Source organism: Coptis chinensis, chromosome 2 (assembly GCF_015680905.1).
Source record: "Coptis chinensis isolate HL-2020 chromosome 2, ASM1568090v1, whole genome shotgun sequence".
Taxonomy (NCBI): Eukaryota; Viridiplantae; Streptophyta; class Magnoliopsida; order Ranunculales; family Ranunculaceae; genus Coptis; species Coptis chinensis.
The window spans coordinates 2,006,309-2,024,476 of NC_141457.1; the positions used below are offsets into that span (position 1 = coordinate 2,006,309).

Genomic DNA, 18,168 nt, shown 5'->3' on the forward strand with positions numbered 1-18,168 from the left:
AAATGAAAATTTACTAGGTACTGAGATAGAAACTGAAGATCCTACTCCTGTAGAGGTACCAGTTAAACCACAACCTAAAAAGAAAATGGCTAAGGTTAAACATCCTATTGATCCATATGCTAAATATAGAGAGAAACCACTGTTTCCCTAGAGACTAACCATGTTAAATAAAGATACAAATTTTTACGAGATTAGGGAAGTCTTTAAAAATCTAACGATAAACCTACCTTTTCTTGAAGCTATTAAAAAATTACCACAACATGCTAAGTTTCTAAAAGAGTTGTGCACTACTAGGCGCAAAACAAACATTCCAAAAGACGCCTTTTTAACTGAACAGTTTCCCACATTATCTGAACACAATGGAATCGTTAAGTACAAGGAATATGGTCGTCCTACTGTACAATACACCTTAGGGGATACTCACACGACAACTACTCTATTAGACATGGGGGCGAGTGTTAACTTACTCCCTTATTATTTATATAAACAAATAGGTTTACAAGAGATACAGCCAACTAAAATAACATTGCAATTAGCTAATCATTCTATTAAGTATTCTACGGGTGTAGTTGAAAATGTGCTAGTTAAAGTTCAAGATTTTTACTACCAGCCGACTTCGTTATCCTCGACACAGAAGTCGCTAACGACTCTATTCCTATCATTTTAGGGCGTCCTTTCTTGGCAACTGCCAACGCGCTCATCAACTGTCGTGATGGTTCGATGTCCATGTCTTTTGGCTATCTTTCTGTTGAGGTAAATGTTTTCAAAATGATACAACAGTTACCCGATACGACTATCGATGGAGAAGTTAGCAAGATCGAGAGCTTGGCTCAAGATTATTTCAAAAACACGTTTCCTGAGAATCAGATGCACCAATTCCTTTCCTTCGGAAGTTTCGACTTCGCCGATGACTCCCTAGACATAGATGAAATCGAGGACAATTTCCTTCAGCTCTTTTGCAAATCTTCTTTACCACCTAGAGATTCCCCCCCTGTGATCATCCTTTCATCCCTTGACGTTATGACGGAAGATGAATTTTTCACCCACTATCCCAGTGATTCTTCTAACCCACCTATTGAAGAATGTCTTGCATATCAAAAAGCTTCTGATGATCTAGACCTGAGAGCTCTAACTGAGCACCATTCACCCACCTCACATCATCCTGTCACTCATTCACCTTCCATCAATGTTCCCCGCCCTCCACCTTTCCAAAGGAACCTAGAGTTTGCACTTGACCCTCTTGTTTCTCATGTGCTTCATGATTTTCTAAACTCTCCTAGTAAGAAAATACTACCTAAAGAGCCACCTGATACTTTCATTTTTAGTTGTATGATTATACCAACCCACGCCACCAATGAGTTTTGTGATAAACCCACAATCTAATTTCTTCAATTCCTTACTTCTAAAACTTATTCATATCCACCATTTCTTCCACAAGCATCCATTTTCTCACAATCATTCACTTGGCTACCCTTTCGTTGGAGAAAACAGAAGAAATTGCATGCTAGGTTAGGTTCTAGATCTATTTGTATTTACTCTCATTCTGCTACGCCACGTCGTAGGAAGTTTTGGTGCTTGAATTTGTTTGGGTGTATTTTCTGTGATCATTATTTATGGTAAGATCCACAACTATTTCGGTTGTTGATATATGTTAAACTGCAATATATATATATATATATATATATATATATATATATATATATATATATATATATATATATATATATATATTAGATAAAGTCTTGAGTATCTGACTATAAAAGACTCATTTTATTCTTCGGTGTACTCCATTCCACTCTTATATTTTGGTAGTGCACCATTAAGGTAACCGGGCCCTCCCTTTGAAGTGTGTGGCTGTAAGTAACGGATCCTAAGTCCATGTTTAACATAATTCACGTTTTCCACTCTTGCATATTTTCTCGGTTTTGGAGTCATGTTTCTCTATGGAGTGATTTATGTTTTTATTGCTTTATTGTTTTCTTTTATATTAAACCTTATTCATAAAAAGTAAAAAAATATATTAAAACCATAACAATAAAAATCTAGCAAATCTCGGAAATCTGACTTTAAAAGACCCATGTTTTTAAAACAAATTTTCTAAACTATGTTTGCAAAAATTTGTTTGGGGGTGGGGTGTTTGGTCTTTTCATTCTTGATTGCTCAACTTCCTATTCTTGTTGTTTATGCTATTTAGTCGTATTTTGATTCGGGTTGACACTATCTATGAATTTAGATTCTTTTTTATCACATAACTTATGTCATTCACGCACTTTGAGGAGTTTTCCATTTTCTTATATGTCAACCAAGGTTAGATTTGAGTTTTTTATAAATAATTGGATTGTACTCTCTTTGCTTGTCGTTTTCATAACTCATTCGCAAAAATCGGACCGTTAACGAATCTGGTATTTTAGTTTTAAGTTTACGAGGCATAAGGACATGATGGGTATTATCTGTATTGTTTTGGGCTTGGGCCCGAAAGCTAAAAAAACCCTACGTGGTCACGTGACACACGTGACCCCCTTTTAAAATCCCAATCGCGTTTTCTTCTCTCTTCTCCGCCTCCACATCTCTGAACCCTTACTAACATTGAAAAACCTTGCACGCGCACGCCCTCTGACAACGCGTAGTACAAGTGCGCCCGCACCCTTACCTCTACACAGCTGCCCCCCAAATTTGAACCAAGTCATTTTCATTCCTAACACACCTGCACCATCCCCAAAAATTTCAATTCCAGATCGTCATGAATCCTCGAACCCCAAAAATCCTTCAAGAACAAATTTTTACCAGTGCTCAGTTTACACCATTTTTCGATGCATAAATGCGCATTAGGAAGTGGGATGGGTTATGGTATTCATCTGAGGATTTTTATTATCCGGATTTGGTCTTGTCTTTTTACAAGAACAGGAAGGTTGAAGGTAATAGGGTGTTTGTGGATTTGGATGATGGTCGGAGGGAATTAATTAGAGGGAGGTTGGCTGAGATAACTGGCATTGAGGAAAGAAAGGTTGTCCTCACAATGTAGCAATCCCAGTTTGGGGGTATACCAGCGCTAATGCCGGAGGCAGTCTTGGAAGGACGTTACAATGTGAATTCAAATTGTGTTCGTCAGTCGTCTCTGAGGAGGAACCAGCTGGCCATGGCTCAGTGGGTTGGCAGGAACATCATTGCCACCACGAAAGCCAGTGACATCAGTTCGAATTGTCTGCACGTTCTATGGACCATGTAGACCAGAAAGTATGGATTTTGTTTGCTTGAGTTTATAATTAATGAGATTATCGAAGTTGGTGGTACTACCGCCGCTTTCCCTGTTTTGATAACGAAGGTAATGTTGTTGTGGAGATGTGTGCTGGGTTCGGATAAGGTTAAGTTGAAGGTGCATGAGAATGCACGAATTTATAGAGAGTGTGTTCAGAAAGATTGGAATGTGTCTGAAGTATTGGCTGCTGAAATGGAGTCGGTGGAGGAGGGTACGATGTTGCCTGTTTTGATGCAAGAGCTTTGGAGTTGGCTACTACTGATAGAGCCCATTTTTCCTTACTTCATAGGGGCATGTGAACTCTCCATACTCAGTATGAGACGATTCGAACAGGCCAGCGTTCTATTGATGACCTCTGAAAAGTAAATTGTTTCATTTAAGCACAAAACCAGTTAAACTAACACTTTTAGGACATTTATGACAGAATCTATCTTAAATGCCTTAATAATAGCATCAGAACTGTCAGACAAAGCACTTAGTGGCACCACATAGTCTGGTTTTGCAACAAAATACCCAGGTACTCATTTATAACTTAGTTAGTGATGAGGAGAGGGTTGAAAACACTGCAAAAATAAAAAGAATGGAAGGGTGATGGCTAATGATGGTTGTGTATTATGCAATAAGGACTGTGAAACAGAGGAACACCTGTTCTTTACTTGCAGCTATGGCCGAGAGATATGGGAAAGGTTAATAGCAAGAGCTGGGTATCGAAGAGGGATAGAAACCACTTGGCAGCGTGAACTGGACTGGATAGTGCAAAAAACTATAGGGAAAGGAGGCTACCAAGATGTGTTGAGGTTGTTGTTCGCAGGATGCATTTATTGTACCTGGAAAGAGAGGAACAACAGATGTTTCGAACACAAGTTTGCGACTGCAGCAACAGTAACACAACTGATCATAAATGAAATTTAGATTAAGGTCCAAGCAATGGAGGTTAAAATGGAGGAGGGGCCTGAAAAGGAAAGGTTCGATCAACTGTGGCAGAAGCAAATAGAGGGGACTCAGCATAAAAAAATCAGATGCAAGTGGCAGAAGGCAAGGGAAGGCAATCACACTCTAAACTCTAATGGGAGTGTGAAAGGAACACAGGGACTGTGGGCAGCAGTAATACGAGATAGGAATGGGCTTGTAGTGGCAGCAGCCCATCGGCATTCAGCATTCAACTGATAGGGTTATATACTAAAAGCATTACTTTTGTATTAACTCTAATTCTTTATATTTTGAATGAGAATCATATAGGCAAATGTTATGCATATTATATATGTTAAGTTATTAGTTATATGCATGCGTCTAATATTTTATATTGTAGTACACTTTCTGTGTATTGAATAGGACCAAGTGAGGTTGTTTCTCTTTATATTGACTATATAAGATAACAAACACCTCTGTTATTATGGATGTTTGTCCTCTTAATCCGGATATAATAACGGGCACTTACGTGCATTATATATTGCTTTAAATCATCAATGAGTGAGATTCATTTGTGAATCAACAAACTCGATGGATTGGGTAATGACATTGTATGTAAGGTGTGTTGTTGATTATAGAAGGAATCCGTGACCCACAAGTAGTCGGGTTGATTATGTCCCCTTGAGGAGCTCATAAGAATTGTCATGTAAACCCTGCAGGTGGATTTAATCCGACATGACAATGAGGTTGAGTGGTACTACTCAAGGACACAAGAAGTTGATTAATGTAGTTGTAAGTAACTTTACTTAATCAATGGGCATTCGATATCTTAAACACAGGGAGATCAACAAGCATATAATATGGAGCCCATAAACGTAATACACGTAATTTGGGATTAGGGCGGTAGTGCAACAATGGCCTTTAGTGGAATAAGCTATTTATTGACGGACTTGGGCTGTGTGTTCTGGGCGAACATGGGAAGCCCAAGCCCGTCAGGAGGCCCAACCCTAATTTCTCCTCATAGTCCCTATTATAGCCTATAAATAGAATCCTCTTTCTCTAGCCGAAATTAATCAAGGTTTTCTCAAGAAAAGAGAGTTCCAAAATCGGTTCTAACTTTGTGAGTTAGAGAGGCTAAGAGAGAAAGAAGGGGCTAGTAGATCGTTTCCCACACAACGTCTATTCTAAGATAGGAATACAACAGAAGATCAAGAGGTTACTGATTTCGTAGAGCTTGCATTCTCAGAGAAATCGGAGTTGATCTAAAGGTATGATTCCTAAACCAAACTGTGAACACCTTTATTCCGCTGCGCATGGTGTTTCGAAGGTTCGTAATCATTCGATGTAACCATAACAGTTCCTACAACAACAACATAGCGATGGTGGAATTGTAAGGGGTAGAGCAAGGCCTCTTTCTAGCCTTAGCACACAATGTCAGAAGGGTAGAAGCGCAGACAGACTCCTCCAACGTGGAAGCATTTCTAAAAACGAAGAGATGCCCCTGGCAGGCAAGAAAATTGATAAAAAAACATAGAAGCAATGCAAAGTTGTCTCACTTTTTTCTCCATAAACCACATATATCGAGAGACAAACTAACTTGTAGACGCACTCATTGCGAACTGCCCAAATGTAACATTTGTAGAACTTGTACCTAGTTCCTTTGCAGAGGATGTAAGGAAAATAGCCTATGATGATGATGCCATAGGAAGAGAGTATGAGAGATGTAACTGAAAGCTTCTTTTGTTAATGAAAAGGGGTAGGGGACCTCTAAAACAACCTTGCTTACCAACCAAACAAAAAATAAAAATAAACCCAACATTAAATATAAAATCAACATGGAAACCACAACTACAACAACTATAGAATCAACAGAATCAACATGCATGGAGACGTCAGAGCTGTCTTCAAAACCCTCTTCCTTGAAAGATGAAACCTCAAACCAACAAAACACTAAACTACGTGGAAAACAAAACCGTAAGCTAAGACCCAAGAACCTAGATAGCTTAAAAAACAACAAACTATACCTTTATCATGTGAATGTGTCATGTTTTCCTCCATGTCAAACCTTAAAAAATATAAAAAGAAGAGGGGCAATGGCGAGGAAGAAGAAGAAACAACCAAGAAAAAAACATAAACTTTGAGCTTTTGTCCTTATCTTTTTAGGTTGGCACAAAATACAAGGTAAAAGTTATAAAGATACTGACAACAAAAATTACTGAAAAGTTGCTGATAGTTTATTAGTCGGTTGCTTCTTCATTATATCAACCACAGATACTATAACATGTTTTGATTAATTTTTTTGATCAAGATCCAACGGTTGTCCATCACTGCAAAGTCAAACTCATCAGGTACAATATGACAGAGTTGTACACAGTAGGAAAAGAGGGGAGAGAGAGTGCTGTGTTGTCCACGTGGGCATTGGCTTAAAATAAGGACAAGGGCAAAAGTATCCAAAGTTAAATTGAAAAGTTAAAATTGGAGAGTGATTACTATTTGGGAACAAATTGACATTGTGGGTTACTATTTGGGAAATTACCCAATAGAGAAAATGGACATACTCTAAGCATGATTATCTTACACAGCAGATGTGTAAAGGCATTAGTTCATTATTATATTTTTATTTTGTTGGATCAAATGGCAGTAGCCAAATGCCAACATGGATGTGGTGAAAATATTTCAAGCTTAACATGGGTTGCATCTGGACATGTGGTAATGTTTTTAAATAATTAATGCGAGTGTGACATATATTTTCCAGATACAGGTAAAACAATAAACTATAAAAAATTACTCTAATTCACTCCCATAGATTAGTGGAATACAATGGCTTTAGTGAACTGCTACACAATAAAAACCAAAGGTTAGGTACATTTTTGGTAGCTACAATATTATGTACTACTAAACGAAAAAAGAAAAACCTAAGGTTGGGCCCCATAATTTGTACGGGTTTCTGTAGACTACCGATTTCTAATAGGAACTCTTTTAATTTTTCTAGATCACGTAGATCACGTTGATTTGCACGACATACACGCAGTGCCCTAACTTGACCATCTTGATACGAATAAAAAAATTATTGTTACTTAATTCTATTTTTGAAAGGTGATAAGGAGAGATCATTCTCTCCACGAATTAGAGTCACTTTGCTATTAACCGTCCCAAATGACAGCTCATATTCTCATACTCAAACCCAATTAAAAATAAAAATAAGTAGGCAAACCACAAACAAAAAGAAATAGTCAAAAACTTGTGTTCCGCCAAAAGGAACATGTTCTCTCTCACCGCTGCTATTAGTTCAACAATCATCCGAAACCCTTAAGTACTGTCTTTAGTAGATTGTTACAAGTTTTTATGGCATTTCTTGGTTAGGCAATTCCGAACTCCATACAAATCTTAATATATGTTATTTTGTTCTTAAGAAATATTGTTGCAATACCTTTTTAAAGCTCAAATTTAATATAAATAACCAGCATATTATCATATTCTACCAATAAATTTGTCCAATTGACAACAGAGCCGATATTTTTCATTCAAACTTTGTCGTAGTTTGTGATTATATACAACGAGATGGCCGACCGGCGACAATGATTTACAATTGGCCATGACAAAAGGTGTAAACAAGGGAGAAAAGATGGAGATGAGTATTATGGAGAGGGGGGTCTTTGAGTTGGAGAAAAGATGGAGAGGAGTTTTGAGTTTGCAAAGAGAAAAGGAGACCGAGAGGAAAAGGCATACGACTAATTTATGTTTTTTTTTTTTTTTTTTTTTTCTAATTATTATTGTAGACTGCCTCGTCAAATTTTTTTAGCTTTATAAACCCACCTGGGAATCTCGAGATAAAGCCCATCTTCTTTTCAATGGTTATTACAAGTTGCGCTCTAATTTAAGGAGAGAATGATCTCCCCAGGACTCTTTTCAAAAAGGGATTGCGGTATTGACACCCCACTTTTTGGAATTGCCACCCTTTTGACCAATTCAAAAGTACTAGCACCTCTCTATTAATCACATAAAAAAATACTCACGGCAAGAAACTCTAGGCGGTAGTCGAGCGGTGGGAGAGCGCCTAGCGTCTAGGCCTTCTAGGCAGTGCCTAGACGGGCTAGGCGTTAGGAAGTTTTTTTTCCTAATATATATAGTAATACACACCTATACTATAAGAAATGAAGAAAATCATTTACCATAATTCAAAAAATAAACACAAACAAAGATACTTATTACAAAAATGCGTAATAGTTGAAGAATATCGACTTCATATAAAAACATACTCTTTGTTATAATGACATATAATTTACATTAGACTTTAGTCTTTTAAACTCATTCAAATCTTAAGCCTACACGGACCTTTAATTTTCGACATTTAATCATTCAAAAAAAAAATGATTAGACCGCCTAGCCCGCCTAGTTGGTCCACCGATTTTTTAAACGACTTCGGCCTAGGTGAGTCGGTTGGGCACCGCCTAGCGCCTAGAGACCGCCTAGGCGGCCGCCTAAACCGATTTTTAGAACAGTGCATATAGTGGTGGTATTTCAGACAAATTCTAGAAATAACTTACAAAATCTCATCTTGCCAACAAAAGGTCCGAGATATTAAACCAAAATATTGGATTTTGGATAAACCGAAAAATTGAAGTGGCACGATACTTTGTATTTGGTTGGCGGTTACGCTGATATGGGCCGGATGGGGATGAAATGATGAATGAAGCGAAAGAGTTTTTTATAAACTTTTTTTAGATTGAGTGAGTTGGATATAAATGTTGTTGTGAGTATAGCCACTGTTCTAAAAATCGGTCTAGGCAGCCGCCTAGGCAGTCTCTAGGCGCTAGGTGGTGCCCAACCGACTCGCCTACGCCCAAGTCATTTAAAAAATCGGTAGACTGATTAGGCATGTCTAGGCGGACCGATTAGGCAAGCTGGGCGGACTCTAGTCAAGTTTTTTTTTTTTTTTTTTTGAATAATTAAATATCAAAAATTAAAGACCCGTGTAGGCTTAAGGTTTGAATGAGTTGAAAAGACTAAAGTCTAATATAAATTATTTTCCACTATAAGAAATGATATGTTTTTATATGAAGCCAATATTCTTCAACTATTACGCATTTTTGTAATAAGTATCTTTGATTGTGTTTATTTTTTGAATTATGGTAAATGATTTTCTTCATTTATTATAGTATAGGTGTGTATTAATATATATATTATAAGATATATTACAAAAAAAATTGCCTAGTGCATAGGCCGTCTAAGCACTGCCTAGAAGGCCTAGGCACTAGGCACTCTCCCACTGCCCGACTACCGCCTAGCATTTTTTAGAACACACTGAGTATAGCCATGATCATGGGGTTTGATGGACATGGACATGGAGTGGAGGCACCTTAGCTTTTTAATTAAATGGACCGGGTTGGAGTGGGATTAGATGGAACTTGTTGCACTTAATTTGTGTGTAAAATTTCCTAACAATACACCTCTTATGATAAAAAAAAAGACTATTAAATTATTTTCTTTGCCAAATCAAGATCTGGAAGATTATTTAATTGGCTAAGATGTTGAAAAATACTCTGATGTTTTGTAACTGTAAAAAAAGAACCAATAAACAAGAGGAAAATCAGTTCAAACAACAGTGAAAAACAAGCATGAATTTTCAGTTTTACCTAGTTTGACTAATTCTTTTATTATATTCCCGATTCATTTTTCAACCAAATCAAAAATAAAATAATTGTGGTTCTGCGTGTAAGAAGAGCTGCCTTGCGTCTTTTATGGACCACGCAGCATAATACAAGTACATTTTTTTGGCTCAAGTATAGGAATGACCATGTACGAGATGTTATACCGGTATACAGGTAAAGAAAGTATACAGGTAAAGAAAGAGGCTCCTATAAACTTTTTCACATACGTTAGAGAAAGTAGATCTACGTTTCAATCAGCAAATGTCTTGATTTATGACTGGTCTGAAGGAAAGCATGCACGCATCAACGTTACAAGATTATCTCAAATGGTAATAGGATTTGATAATGGAGTCTTGAGGGTATGAAAAACAACCAATATCACAGCTGCAGTGAAGGTGGAGAAACATGAATGAGCATGTGTAGCTAACCAACATTCCTTCGTCACATTTGCGTTTGATACATTTGGTTTCTTGGCATCGAAAGCGGTTGAACTATTTAGCAGGTTGCAAAAAGTATTGGACAACAATGTGATGATTGCTATTTGCAAATCTTTTGTAGTAGTACATCAAATAAAGTAGATTTTTTTGAAAAATAAATAAATAAAAAATAGTAGTAATACACAAAAAATGAGTATGTATATAGAACTTCTCAAGAGATCGACTGCAGAAGATGATGGACAACAACGTGATGTGCACTGGTTCGAAAGACTATGTATTTTGAAAGATTGGATTCGTTATCCAGAACGGACTTGTAGTGCAGTTTGTAGGCTTGGTAACGCACTTGTCCTTTCCGATTATATAATTCTTTTTATATCAATAAAATAAATATTTCTCAAAAGAACAAAAAAAAAAAAACAAACAGTGTCTTTTCTCGGTAATTAAAATGGAACGGTGGGCTCAGTCCTAAGGCTGTGTTTAAAGGTTGCGAACCCAAATTCGGGATTGGATGGTCTCTCTTTGTGTCTAATCATGCACGTGATTATTGTGATTATTTTATATTCTCGACTCCCAGGTGGCAAGACACTTGTATTTTCTTCTCTATAATCTTTACTATATAGAAAAATCTTGGGTTGATAAATAGTGTTTTCATGTACGTCACAGGGGTAAAATTGTAATTTTATAGTTTTTTTTTTTTTTTGAGAGTCAAAATGGTAATTGTGCTCTTTTAAATATAGTTTTTATCAATTGTGACGTTATAGGTGGGTCCATGTGTCTAGATAAAGGTCTGCATACAGGGATAGTTTGGTAAATTTGCAGATTCTTTTATTTGTTTTGTTTTGTTTTTTAGAGGTGGTAAAATTGTAATTTCAATTTGATTGTAAATTTTGATAAAAAAAAAGAAAGATGACGTTAGAATTTTACGTGGCTAGGCACGTGGCATGATACTAGTTCTATATAAAGAACGTTCACTTCCCTCTGCTATTCTGTACTATCAAAACATTCAATTAATTCTCACAATTCTTTCCCTGTGATCATTTTAGCCATGGATTCTAAGCATGTAAGTAACAAGGTATCAGCAATGCAGATCCTTGACAGGTTAGATAAAGGACTCATTCCGGACGAGGAGCTGAGGAAACTTGTTTTAATCCAATTTAAGAGGCGTCTGAAATGGGGTTACAAGCCTACCTATGCACAACAACTGGAGTTCAATCTTAACTTTATAAAATGTCTCCTTCTCCTAGTTTATACCACTCTGAATAATGAATATACCTCGACTTTGTTTCCTTTTCTTTTAATTAATTTATTTGAAACTTCGTTTTATATACATGCAGCTCTCAAGCAAATGAAAATGTCTGGAACGATGGATGTCATCAACTCTGAATCGTACGACTTTCCTGCAGCTTTCCTAGAAGCTATGTTTGGACAGACACTCAAACAGAGGTAAAATAGAAGAAAATAAATATTTTTATAAGCTACGTACCATGGGAATAAGCCTTATTCAGTACTTCTCTAAGCTATATAGCATACGAGTATTAAATTTTCAGTAGCTACCATATCAATTTGAAATCTAAGCAGCATTTCATAAGGTACTGGGTACCTATGCCTCGCGGCAGAAATGCTCAATGTGCCTTTGGGACTGGCAATGAGTGGAGAGCCCCTAAGAAATTATATAGGAATTTGACAGGCTTTAAGTGTACTATGTTGGATTATATATACTTAGGGCTGTTCATAAAAACCGGAGAACCGAAAAACCGAACCGAATCGCATTGAACCGGCTATTTTTTTCGGTTTTCAAATGTTTCGGTTCGGTTCTCGGTTCATAAAAACAAAACCGAATCCAATCGGTTCGGCTCACAATTTGACGCTTCAGTTAACCGAGACAAACCGAACCGGACCATTTATAAATATTTAAATATATTAAATTCGTTGGGCTCATAACAATTTGGGCTTTGAACAATTATTACCAGTCAAACACTTCTGTGATGAGTCATAGGTGCTCAGACCATGTGTAAGAACAAGTCACAAACAAGCCAGCTTATAAAGACTTTGGTCTAATGATTCTTCATTTTCCTTGATGTGGGACTAAATCCTTGACTTTGCAATGAAAGACCGAATAACCCATTTTCCTTCTTGTAACCAATTCTTCCAACAAGTCATCAGTTCTAACTCCTATACCCATAAACTTGACTACTTATCACCAAATTCAAATGAACCCCATTATTTAACAAAACAAATTTAACATAATCGTTGCAATCAATCCAAAAAAACCCCATAAACTTTACTAGTTATCATAACAATTTTGAGAGACACACATACATATGTACATTGAAACAACTAATAAAGATCCTTAACATGGATTTCTTTCTCCACATAGATCCCTACCTCTTGATTTTGATCCAATTAACTGAGAAGGTGTCTCAATTAATGAACCGTTCAACACGTCTAAATGAAGCTTTTTCAGTTGTGAGGAATGTCCCTATGATTCGGCCTTTGCTGCCCGCTCCAGGGCTTACTCCATGGCCTATTTTGAACTTGAGATAATTCTCCCTGTGCCTCAAGAGTAGGAAAAGAGATAGATGTTCTGTGTGTTGGCTTGGTAGTAAGGTGGCTTTCTTTGATGTTGTACTTTATGTTTGAAGGTTGTAAATAACTTTCATGCTTCTTGCTACTCATGTATGTTTGTGTTTGTACTAGAATTTAAATCGTGTCTATATATATTTGTTGAACTGCTAGTCTGCTACATACCAAGCTTTGAAGGAGTCCATATTATTGTTGAACAACAAAATGGTCCTCATCTCTCTCTTGAGCTGGTAAATTTATAGTCCCACATCGCCCAGACTAGAAACAATAATAAAATTACAAGTTTATAAATATATGGCCTTGGTGGTTTAACCAAACATTGGGCTTGGGTTTGGTGCAAGGTGCAAAACAGGTCTTATTTCAGTAAATAAGAATTTTTGGAAAAGGGGCTTAAGCATCGGTTTATAAACCGAACCGAACCGAATTTACTGTTCGGTCTGCACCCGGTTTTTGCGGTTCATCGGTTTGTTGACGGTTTTGTTTTTCAGGAACCGAGTACTAACAGTTCGGCTCAAGGTTTTACCTAAAACCGGACCGAACCGAACCGTGGACACCCCTATATATACTTCTCTTTAGGGGTGGGCAATGGGCCGGGTCGGGCTAGCCCGGCCCTAAACATTTAAAGCCCTTCAGATATTAGGGTCGGGTCGGCCCGACCTTAAAGTCGATATAGGGCGGGGTCGGGCCGGTCACAAGTCTAAATCTCAAGCCGACCTTGACCCTAGCCTCTTTAAGGGCTTTAGGGGGTCGAACTTTAGTAGGGCTATATATTTTCTTTTTTTTACTACATCGGTTTTAAAACTCATTTATATTACAAAAATGTACAATAATCTACAAACTCAAAGTCCAACCAATCTAGTAATAATCCCGTATAAGTCCAAAATTTAAAATGCACATCCACAATCTAATGAATCAAGTACATCGAGAGTTCGAATTTGTTCTTCCTTGTACTCAAACCTCACTAAAATTACATTTAATATTGAAATACATAGACAAATAATTATATTATCATTTTAAAGGAATAAGTAATAGATATAAAGAAGAAACATAATAGTTTTGGTTAAAGGTCATGGAAGTTGTTAAACTATTTGTAATATCATAAATTATTTCTATAATAGATTCAAACAAATATAATATTACCTTTCTTCTAATTTAAAAAGTGATTCAAGCTTTGTATATGGAAATGAAAATATTGGCTTTTGAACAAGTGATGGAGAAAGGTTTGAGATTACAAATGTCATTTTTCTGACAAAGGGTGTTTTTGGTTTCTATGTTACAAATGTCCGCTCAGTATTTTGCTTTAATGGTGTGGAAGGAAACCTTTAGTTTTAGATTTGGCTTGGATGTGAATAAAAATATAATTTATAAGAAATAAGTGAAAAAAAAATTGAGAATAATAAGTTATGGACTTTGACTTGATGATCAAAGGAATAAAGTCTTACTTTTATTAAAATTTAGTGCTCATTGTTCTTCATGGTACGTAAGTTGACAAGTTTTGTTATATAAAACAAGTTATTGGAAGTACCCTCTGGGTGTAAGTGATAAATTACAAAAGGACAATGTTATTTTAATTGAAAATATTTAACAAAGAGTTGGACAATTATGGTATGTGTATTTATAGTGAAAGTATGAAAGCGAGGGCGGTTAGGGCTTGGTTAGGGTCGGGCCTATGTTTTAGAATCTTAGCCCTAGCCCCACTACTAGAAGGCATTAGGGCGGACCGCCCTACCCTAAACTCTGTGAGGGCTTTAGTTGTGAGGGCTTTATAGGGCTTAGGGTCGGGTCGGTCAGGGCCGGGTTAGGGTCGTTAGGGCCAAATTCCCACCCCTACTTCTCTTCACGCCCCACACGTGTGGCTGCGCTACTTAATTGAGACTAACACTAGCTGATGTGGAGCAAATAACGAGACCTTGAGCCGAACTGAAATAGCGTGCTTTAATACTCTTAACTTTGGAGCATCAAACTCAAAACCAATTGGCCATGAGTGAAGCCGCCCCAAAAACTTTTAAATTAATCGGTCCTCACAACAAAATAGAAGAATCTCCTCTTTTTATATAGGTTCTAACTTATCTATGCATGTTAACATAATTGTACAGCTTTTGTTACTTTGAAGACGAATCAACAACACTGGATGAAGCTGAGGCAGCCACGCATGATTTGTACTGTGAACGAGCACAGATACAGGATGGACAAAAGATTCTTGACATCGGTTGTGGGCAAGGAAGTTTCGTTATTCATGTTGCTCAGAAGTTTAAGGGTTGCCATGTTACTGGAATTACGAACTCAAGAGCACAGAAGAGTATTATAGAAGAAAGATGCAAGTCAGCCAGTCTAATTAATCTATCTTCCTACATAATCTTTTCTAACTATTAATCATTTCATTTATGCATACTGCACTTAATGTGTTGCTTAGGAACCTTGAACTATCAAATGTGGACGTCATACTTGCTGATGTGACCAACTACGACACCAAGGAGACATTCGACCGAATAATTGTTATCGAGGCAGTGGAGGTATGATCATCACTTGAATATTTTGATATGATATAGATATCTATCACAAGAGCAAAATTTAATTTCTATTTTGTTTCCTCTAAATATGTAGCATATGAAAAACGTTGGTCTATTTTTGAGGAAGATATCGAAGTGGATGACTGAGGATGGTCTGTTGTTCTTGGACTATATCTGTCACAAAACTTTTGGTCACCACTTTGAGGTTCGCCCGTTAAGCTATTTTTCATCTTCATTATTATGTATATACGTGAGTGTGTGTGTGAGTTTATGCATGTAGCTGTGAATTTCAGGCTATCGACGAGGAAGATTGGTACTCAAATTATATTTTTCCTAAGGGGTCTGTGACCGTACCAGGAGCTTCAACTCTTCTTTATTTTCAGGTGAAAGCAACAGTCGTCATATGCTCTTTTTATCCTTTTACCAACGTGGTTGAGTTTTTTTCTGTAAAGATTTGATCTAATATTACTCATTCTTTTATTTGCAGGATGATGTTGCTGTTGTGGACCAGTGGGTTGAAAACGGAAAGCACATGGCTCGTACAGTGTAAAGACAAACGAACCAACTGAAAATTCTCCAATACTAGCTATGGATTAGTTATTTCTATAGAATACAAGTATTTTGGTTTTTTTAACACATTCCCATGTACTTTTGTATTGATACAGTGAAGAGTGGTTACATAAATTGGACAAGAACATAGACGCTGCGAGGAAGATACTAGAACCATGCCTCGGTAGCAAAGATGCTGTTGACAAAGTTATTACCCATTCGAGGACCTTCTGCATTGGAGCTTATGAACAATTCTCTTTCAACGATGGAGAAGAGTATATGATAACACATATACTTTTCAAGAAGAAGAAATGATGCAGGACTAAATGACGCAGTCCATTTGTGCTTTGTGGTACGTAGTAGTGACCAAAAAAAATGGAAAATAAAATCGGAGCTAGTGGCTCTTTTTTGCCTGCTTTCTGTTCGTTTATGGGGAGGGATTAGGGGTGGTGTTTGTGCGTTCTTTGTATCGATTGTTAAAACAAGTGATCAGTATGCATGTGTCCTTGGGTGTAATTTAAATTATTCACTGATAAAAAATTTAATAGTATTGTTTATTTCCTGTGTTCTTTTTAAATAAAGTTTACATTCCCTATTATTCTTATTTTTCGTCGTTTTATTTTTGGAAAAAAGGCAGATTTTTTACCCCTCAACTTGTCTGAAATTATTCAATTGAACCCTCAAGTTTGTTTCAAAGCGCACTTTAGCCCTTGGACTTGTAACACACAAGTCTTCAGTGAAATTCCGGCACATGAAAATCGACATGTCAGATTTTTTTTTCCTATGCGGGAATGTACATTTTCACGTGTGTAATATCCACATTATATTCGTTGAATTGTATAAAATTAAATAGGCTAAGGAGATGATATTGTTTGTCTTCTCTAAATTGAGAGAAAATGATTATTTATCATTCATATATATAGAGATTACACATCTAGGGTTAGAGTTCCCAAATCAGTACATAGTTAGAATATGAAACTTCTAATACAAGAAATAGCAACCGACTCTATTAGTCGAAAAGGCCAACAAGAATAATGGCCTGGCTACTTTTGTCTAGGGCGCACCCAAAGATTTCAACTCTCTCAGGGCTAAACAACGATAACCAGTCTTAAACAAAAAAAAATAATATACACATTCCAAAGAAACAAATGAAACACCAGAATTCACAACTAACCAAATATATATACTAATTCATCAAAATATCTAATCAAGTTCGACTACAAATCTATATATACTAATTCATAAAAACAAAACTACAAATCTATTTCGCACTCCCTTCGACATTGAACGTCTAAAAAAAAAAATCACATATTTATCTATAAATGTTTGATGAGAAGCCTAAATGAGAACTATATGGTTTCAATACACTTGCACAAAAAAATCCTACCCAATACCCATGGGAGAGGCAGAAATGGTTTTGCAATTTATGAAATATTTTATTTACCCAATTCTAATTCAAACAACCATAACAAGATTATACTATAATCAGACCAACTCATGCAACTGAAATCTATCAAAAACAACAACTAAACCAATGTAACAAATGAACAACAAATCTAATTACCTGCCAATGAACCAATCTCGACAGCAAAATCACCACGAATAGTTCCAGGAGCAGACTCAGAAAGGTTAGTTGCTCATTGCTCCAATAATCTTTCGACCAGTAAGATAACTGTAAGAGTAATAACAACATTCAAAATGCCAACCATATATATTGTAATAATAATAATAAGAAGCGGAACATATATACCTTCGAAGTTTGAACGAGTCAATGTGTAAAACGCTTGAGCCAGTGAGCCTTATAATCAATATCGGAGAATCATATATTTGAATAGCATAATAGAAGAGTCAAGATTCAAGAGACTGAAGAAAGAGAGGGAGCAGGGGTTGGTGGTAGAGAGAGAAAGAATGGGGTTCATACTTCGTAGAGTCGTAAAGTCGTTCATACTTTGGGTTTTTTTTTTTTGGGCTGGCTAATGGGCTTTTAGCGATGCCTACTAATTTTTTTTTTTAAGGAAACGGACCCCGGGCTGAAGCCTGGTGTAGCCCTCTCCTGGGTCCGCCCCTGGCCTTGTCTGTACAGCAGAAGAGTGTATCTTATTACTCCCCCTCAAGTTGGATCGTGGATATCAGTAACGGCCAACTTGCGAACCAGAAGCTGAAAGGAATGACTTCCTAGTGGTTTGGTGAAAATTTCAGCAATTTGATCAACAGACCGAGTGTACTGCAGAGCAATTAGCCGTGATTGGATCCTTTCACGAACAAAATGGCAA

General features: G+C 36.7%; 1 protein-coding gene across 2 annotated transcripts; it reads left to right on the forward strand.

The window, feature by feature from the left end:
- Positions 1-11,237: 11,237 nt before the first annotated feature.
- On the forward strand, positions 11,238-16,493 carry LOC147514322 ((S)-tetrahydroprotoberberine N-methyltransferase-like). 2 transcript variants are annotated; one of them, XM_086582470.1, is made up of 8 exons: positions 11,238-11,482; positions 11,588-11,696; positions 14,933-15,157; positions 15,250-15,349; positions 15,441-15,551; positions 15,640-15,729; positions 15,834-15,892; positions 16,012-16,493. In XM_086582470.1, exons 1-8 carry the CDS (start codon positions 11,299-11,301, stop codon positions 16,208-16,210), a joined length of 1,077 nt encoding a protein of 358 aa, XP_086438596.1. In that variant the 5' UTR covers positions 11,238-11,298; the 3' UTR covers positions 16,211-16,493. The 2 variants fall into 2 exon arrangements, with proteins under 2 accessions (XP_086438596.1, XP_086438603.1); XM_086582477.1 differs by having other exon boundaries at positions 11,242-11,313.
- Positions 16,494-18,168: the final 1,675 nt, after the last annotated feature.

Bases quoted from the DNA above. Each gene is read 5' to 3' on its own strand.
- LOC147514322 (XM_086582470.1), top strand. From the start codon at position 11,299: ATGGATTCTAAGCATGTAAGTAACAAGGTATCAGCAATGCAGATCCTT. The intron at 11,483-11,587 runs GTCTCCTTCTCC...ATATACATGCAG, and splicing joins CAATCTTAACTTTATAAAAT to CTCTCAAGCAAATGAAAATG. The intron at 11,697-14,932 runs GTAAAATAGAAG...ATAATTGTACAG, and splicing joins GGACAGACACTCAAACAGAG to CTTTTGTTACTTTGAAGACG.